The sequence below is a fragment of the Triticum urartu genome, chromosome 5A (assembly GCF_056163025.1).
Source record: "Triticum urartu cultivar PI428250 chromosome 5A, HENAU_Tu73, whole genome shotgun sequence".
Lineage (NCBI taxonomy): Eukaryota > Viridiplantae > Streptophyta > Magnoliopsida > Poales > Poaceae > Triticum > Triticum urartu.
In genome coordinates, this window is record NC_141877.1 from 519,831,432 (window position 1) to 519,838,480 (window position 7,049).

The 7,049-nt window shown below is 49.7% G+C and overlaps 1 protein-coding gene across 1 annotated transcript; it reads right to left on the reverse strand.

Moving 5' to 3' along the window:
* Positions 1 to 4,443: 4,443 nt before the first annotated feature.
* Positions 4,444 to 5,434, reverse strand: LOC125556457 (putative E3 ubiquitin-protein ligase ATL44). Its single transcript, XM_048719186.2, has one exon. The coding sequence runs from the start codon at positions 5,242 to 5,244 to the stop codon at positions 4,618 to 4,620; it is 627 nt and encodes a 208-aa protein (XP_048575143.2). The 5' UTR covers positions 5,245 to 5,434; the 3' UTR covers positions 4,444 to 4,617.
* Positions 5,435 to 7,049: the final 1,615 nt, after the last annotated feature.

Consider the following 7,049-nt stretch of genomic DNA (forward strand, 5'->3'; position numbering starts at 1 on the left):
AAGGTGGAGGGAAGCTTCATAGCGTAGCCGCCCCGCTTCTCCGCGCGGCGCGACGCCCCGGGGCCTGTGTCTGCCCGTCCGTTTCTGCCGCTCAACGGTGGGTCGATCGATCCAGCCAGCCGTCTGCAATTGAGGCGGTGCCGCGCGCACAGCTAGAGCGTGGCAATTTTCAACCGGGCTAACTCCTTTCCACACGTAATAATAGACCCTACGTATCGGCCGGCTGAAGCTCACATCGAATCGGCTGCCTCTAGAACCATTGGATCTGCACGCGAACAGCAAACTGATCAGCCAACCGTGCGTTCGCAACATGACAGCCAACCGCTCATTTGCAACATGAGGCATGTTGCGCTCGCTTGGTTGTGTCGTGTTAGCTTTGCAACAAGGCACATGTTGCAAGCGCAACAAATCCCCAAATTGTATTGGTCTTCATCCCCGACAGAGTTGCGTGGAGTGTGGCGCCCGCCGACCGCCACGACAATATATAGCTATTGCCCTGCTGCCATGAACCCCTCCCCCTCTAATCGGTCTCTCTGTAACATCATGGCACACCATATCATCGGCATTGCGGTCGCAATACCACCGATGTTGTGGTCACAACATCAACATCACAATCTACTACCAGTGTCCCTGCAGTCGCGCGACAGCCGGCCTAGCGCCGACGAGCCCCTCTTTGCATCATTGTCACGCCAGCCGGACTCTAGGAACAGCATTGCTTCGCAATGGGCATCGCTGCATCGGCTAGAGATACATGCGGGGGAGCGAAGGTGGTCGGCCATGACGAGCCCCGCTTTGCAACATCATCGCGTCGGCCAACCTCCAGCAGCAATGTTGCTTCGAAGAAGGCATCGGCTGGAGATACACGCAGGGGAGCGAGGGTTGTCGACCATGGCGGAGCAAGCGAGGTAAGCACTCTAGTGTGTGCATGGGAAAGATGATGGTGTGGTGGGATGGTTAATATTGCAAAGGAAAAAGTGTGAAACACGTGGGTGGCCGCCGGAGGGATAATGAAGGGTGTGGTAGGTAGGAGTAGATTCATACTTAAGAAAAAGAACTCATTATATCTCCATTTCCTTATTGTTACCAAGTTCCATTAGGTCTTATGGATCAAGCATGCCCACAAAATTGGTTGAGACTATTAAAAAATCTAAAATTTTGTACATCTGGTCTGCTTCTGCTTTGTCACATGTTTTTTTATGGGTACTGCTTTGTCACATGGTAGTAGTGACTCCAAAAAGAAAACAAATAAGTACTCATTCGACGTCCTCTTTTGGTGGTAGACAAAAAATAAGCTTTAGCTCAGCTGAAACTTCCTAATTGGAAGCTGACCTATGTTCCTTTATCGCTATGATAGTAGAACCTGACACGCATTGTACGGTGGTACGAAAAACTACAATCCTTATTTTCGGTTCTGTTACACATGATCTATGCAACACGTTGCCCGATTGTTTTGTATAATTTTTTTGTGGGGGGTCTTGTATGATTGTTTAATGCACAGGTCAATCCCTTTTGACCTTGCACCTCGAGACGATTGTTGCGGGTGGTCAATTCTTGGGAACAAAGTCAACATGGACACAAATGAATGCATGGTTACCAAGTTCCATTAGGTATTGTGGATCAAGCATGCGCGCAAAATTGGCTACTTCGAGCATGTACAATTGTTCTATCTTAAGCATGCCACGTAGAATAAATGATGAGGTGGAGGAGAGAGAAATCATAAAAAAAGATTTTTCTTCTCTTATTTAAGAGAAGACAAGAGGTGATCTCTTAGCACAATATGTCTCACCACGTTCTTAGAAATAGCTAGTTATTGAAGATAAGGCTAAGAGATGACTCATTGTAGACATGTTTTTTTGTCATCTCTAAATTACATGCAAGACTTAACATAAGACTATCTTATCAACCATTGTGCATGCCCTTCTAGTTTGTCACATCTTAGCAGTATAACTCCAAAGAGAAAACAATCAAGTACTTATTAGCTTTCCTCTTTTGGTGGTAGAGAATAAAAATGGGCCTTAGCTCATCTTAAACTTCCTTATTAGAAGGCGGATTATTGTTCCGTTATCGCTATGATAGTGGAACACGACACGCGTTGTGCGATCCATGGTATGAAAACAACAATCCTTGTTTTTTGGTCCGGTTATACATGATCAAGATTTGTTTTGTGTCATTCTTCAAGCATAATTAAATCCCCCTTTAATTAATAGCTCCGGCGCTTCAAAAGGGTATTTGCAAGAAAGCCATTGTTTGTCACAACAACATCAAAATGGACACAAACGACGTAGATAGAAGTCCATTCCTCATGCATTTTGTAGATCATGCATGGCCACAAAATTTGACTTATATATGGATAGTATTAAAAAAAATCCAAATTTTCATCTATGTGGTCCATCGTTATGAATCTGGGGATAACAACTGGCATCGATCAACACATGTTTGTGAAATTAATTTAGATACACTACCAGCCGGATTACGACTAGCTGGACCTTCCTGATTGGTCGCTACCATCTCTGATCCACAAGCTGATGGACGCTCACGGTTTCGTCATATCGGCGACGGGAGCCCAAGGGACCAGGCGGCGAAACCACCAAAGTGAAAGCAGACAAGTACTCATTCGACGTCCTCTTTTAGTGGTAGACCAGAAAAATATGCTTTAGCTTAGCTGAAACTTCCTAATGGGAAGGTGACCTATCATTCCTTTATCACTATGATAGTGGAACCCGACGCGCGTTGTGCGGTGGTATGAAAAACTACAATCCTTATTTTCGGTTCCGTTACACATGATTTATGCAACACGTTGCCCGATTGTTTTGTATAATTATCTAATGCACAATTCAATCCCTTTTGACCTTGCATCTCGAGAGGTTTTTTGCAGGTGGTCAATTCTTGGGAACAACATCAAAATGGACACAAATGAATGCGTTGTTACCAAGTTCCATTTGGTATTGTGGATAAAGCATGCCCACAAAATTGGCTACTTCTAGTTTGTCACATTCTAGTAGTGACTCCAAAGAGAAAACAATCAAGTACTTATTAGCTTTCCTCTTTTGGTGGTAGACAACCAAAATGGGCTTTAGCTCATTTTAAACTTCCTTATTAGAAGGCAGACTGTTGTTCCGTTATCGCTATGAAAGTGGAATACGATGCGCGTTGTGCGATCCATGCATTGTGCATTGGAACTTCCTAGTGGGAAGGCGAACTATTGTTTTGTTATCGCTATGATCGTGGAACCCGACGTGCGTTGTGCGGTGGTATGAAAAACTATTGTCCTTATTTTCTGGTTCAGTTACATGTGATCTAATATGTTGCCCGATTGTTTTGTATACTTTTATAACACACAATTCAATCTCTTTTGTCGAGCGAATTTTTGCAGGGTGAGCAATTCTTGGGAATAACATCAAAATGGACACAAATGAATGCATTATTACCAAATCGCATTAGGTATTGTGGATCAAGCATACCCACAAAATTGGTTGAGACTACTAAAAATCTGAAATTTTGTATATCTCGTCTACTTCTGCTTTGTCACATTGTAGCAGTGACTCCAAAGAGAAAACAGACAAGTATGATAGTGGAACCTGACATGCGTTGTGCGGTGGTATGGAAAACTACAATCCTTATTTTCGGTTAGGTTACGCGTTACCTTTTGACCTTGCACCTCGAGAGGATTGTTGCGGGTGGTCAATTCTTGGGAACAACATCAAAATGGACACAAATGAATGCATGGTTACCAAGTTCCATTAGGTATTGTGGATCAAGCATGCCCGCAAAATTGGCTACTTCTGGTTTGTCACATTTTAGCAGTGACTCCAAAGAGAAAACAATCAAGTACTCCCCCCGGTCCTTTTTACTCTGCATATTAGAATTCTCTGAAATCAAACTTCACAAAGTTTGACCGTATTTATATAAAAAAATATCAACATCTGCAATGCTAAAGTCATATAATATGAAACTTTAAGTCATGACAAATCTAGTGGTATTGATTTCAGATTGTGAGTGTTGACACTTTTTTCTACAAAGTTGGTCAAACTTTACGAGGCTTGACTTCAGTCAAATCTTATATGCGAACTAAAAAGGACCGGAGGGAGTACTTATTAGCTTTCCTCTTTTGGTGGTAGACAACAAAAATGGACTTTAGCTCATCATCTTAAACTTCCTTATTAGAAGGCGGGCTATTGTTCTGTTATCGCTATGATAGTGGAACACGACGCGTCGTTGTGCGATCCATGGTATGGAAAACAACAATCCTTCTTTTTCGGTCCGGTTACACATGATCCATGCAACATGTTTCATATATATATAAGATTTGTTTTGTGTCATTCTTCAAGCACAATTCAATCCCCCTTTACTAGCTCCGGCACTTCAAAAGGGTATTTGCAAGAAAGCCATTGTTTGGCACAACAACAAAATTGACTGACGGGTAGTATGAAAAATCTGAAATTTCATATATGTGGTCTATCGTTATTAATCTGGGGATAACAACTGGCATCGATCAACAAATGTTTGAGGCATCAAAATTAATTTAGATACACTACCGGATTAGGTACGACTAGCTGAACCTTCCTGATTGGTCGCTACCATCTCCGATCCACAACTGGATGGACGCTCATGGTTCCGTCATATCGGCGCCGGGAGCACAAGGGACCAGGCGGCGAAATCACCAAAGTGACCGGCGTGCCTGGTCGTGGGCGGGGAGAGCTCCTCCTTGGCGTCGGCGCCGTCGAGGTGCGCGGCGACCGGGGCGCGGCAGACGGGGCAGGTGGGCGCGCGCGTGAGCAGCCAGCGGTCGACGCACTCCCGGTGGAAGCCGTGGCGGCACGCCGGGAGCACGCGCACCTCGTCCCCGGCCGCGTACTCCGCCAGGCACACCGCGCAGGCGTCGGCGTCCACCCCCTCGTCCTCCACGACCGCCTCGGGGCAGCCGCCGTCGCGCGGATGGTCCAGCAGGACGACCACCCGCACGGGGATCCCCTCGAGCGCGCGCTTGGTCGCCTCCCGCGGCGGCGACGGGCCGTCGGCGTCGGCCCCGGCGGGGTCTTCGTGGCGGGCGGCGCGGAGGCAGGCGTAGAGCGTGCTGAGGGCGATATAGGAGACGCTGGCGACGAAGAGCACGGTGGTGGTGATGCTCAGCGCCGTCTCCAGGTGCGCCTGCTGCGCCTCCATCGACTGGTCCGCCGAGGGGGCCGCCGCCGGCGCGGTCAGCAGGCGGCGAGCGGCCCAGCACCCGCCGCAAGGTCTTTGCATGGCGATCGTAGTGGTAACTGGCGATCGGGCTGGCTAGTGCAGGCCGGGAGTAGTAGTAGTACCAGGTTGGGTGCGGGGAGGCGTGTGAGGCCGACGCGTGCTTTTATATATGGCAAGTGATTGGTAGCGAGTGAAGTCTATTTAGAACCCTGAGAATGTAGAGCACGACGCAAATGAACCCTGACTTTTAAATCCCTGAAATCCATACCCCGACCTCCCTGATCCCGGTTGTTTTTTACCTTTAGGTTGTATCCAAACAGGGGGATTTCTACCTGGCCAGAGAACAGATGGGATCAAGGTGAGTCATCTACCTGCAGCAGGTGGGTCTCATGGTCGCCTGGCTTGCTCTGCAGGCTCCCGCACCCAGCGCATGCCCTCTACTCCCTTCGTCCGCCAAAGAGCGTACGTCTGGCTCCTGATTTTTTTCCAAAATAAGTGTACATCTGGCTTCCCCGCTGGTAATTTTCCATTCACTCCCCTGGTCTACGCCTTGAGGTCACCGCACCGAGCGACAACCCAATCCTCTCGTCCTCCCCCAAATCGAAGCCGGTCTTCCTCCTCTCCTCCAAACTCTCTCCCTCCCGATCCAATGCCACATCACAGAGAGTCAATCATCCAATCCAACGCCATTGCTGGTGATGCAGAGATTAATGGCAGCCGGTCCATATAAGCTGCCGGTAGGGTGTGCATCAAACCGCATCCATGGAAGGCGGCGGAGGAGAAGAAGCCGGCGATGGCCAGCAAGTCAAGGCCGTCGCGACGGCCGGCGGCGGAACACGTGACCGCGGCGGATCTGGATCTGGAGGCCCTCGCCGTGCTCTGGCAGCCAGGTTCCGTCCTCATCCGCCCTCGAAGACCAATCGGGTTCGGCGGAGCGGCGTCGGAGCAAAAATTTTCAGGTACCTAGAGCTGGTAGATGGAGCAGGGGGTGGCGGTGAAGCCGGTGTCGGGCACGTAGGCACTGTACCCTGCGGTGGAGCGGCTCATGCGGCTGGGCAGGACGGCCCGGCGGCAAGTGCTGGGCAAAACGGCGCACCGGCAGGTGCCGGGCAAGCTGGTCTTGGGGCTGACCAGGACGCCGTGGAGAAGACAAGCAATTCTACTACTCCGTGAGTACCAGTAGATGGAAGCCGGCAGCATCCATCTCCACGGGGTTGCAAGTTGCTTCTGGTCCAGGGCACGCAGCCACCATGTTCGGTCCAGCACATTGCAGCACGCGCATAGCCAAACGCTGGCGCGCTCGCGGCCGAGGCCGGCGTCCTGCATGCCTTCTCGAACTCCGCTGTCGCGGCCAAGCTGTTCGACGAAATGCCTAGTCGCTGCTGTGTCAGACAAGACACACGTACAAGCTAGCTTCAAACCTACGGAGCTGATTGATTCCGGCCGGATACGTACTCAACACATACGAACATATAGGTCCGATTTGATTGCAACAAGAGCTAGTTTCACGTGGAACAATTGCTCCTCCGACATGCCGCTCTCCAGCTCATCTTCTGTCGCCACCCGGTGTGAGCAGCAGCACACTCCAAGCCGAACGATGGCGGCCAGCGGGGCCAACGGCGAACAGCGGCGCGCCCGTAGCCCGCGCCTCCGCGGAGAACCTGCGCGTGGTGTCGGTCGAGAGAAGCGCATGGAGCGGTGGCGGTGGAGAGTAGCTGGATCAGCGGTGTGGGCAGGCTTCGAGGCCATGCACTGCCCCATCCTACGTGCATGTCTTTAATTTGCAATCCTACCATCCCAGGGTGCCACGTCAGCAAATCCAGTTCTAAACAGATGGAAGGGTAATTACAATCGGGATCGAAAAT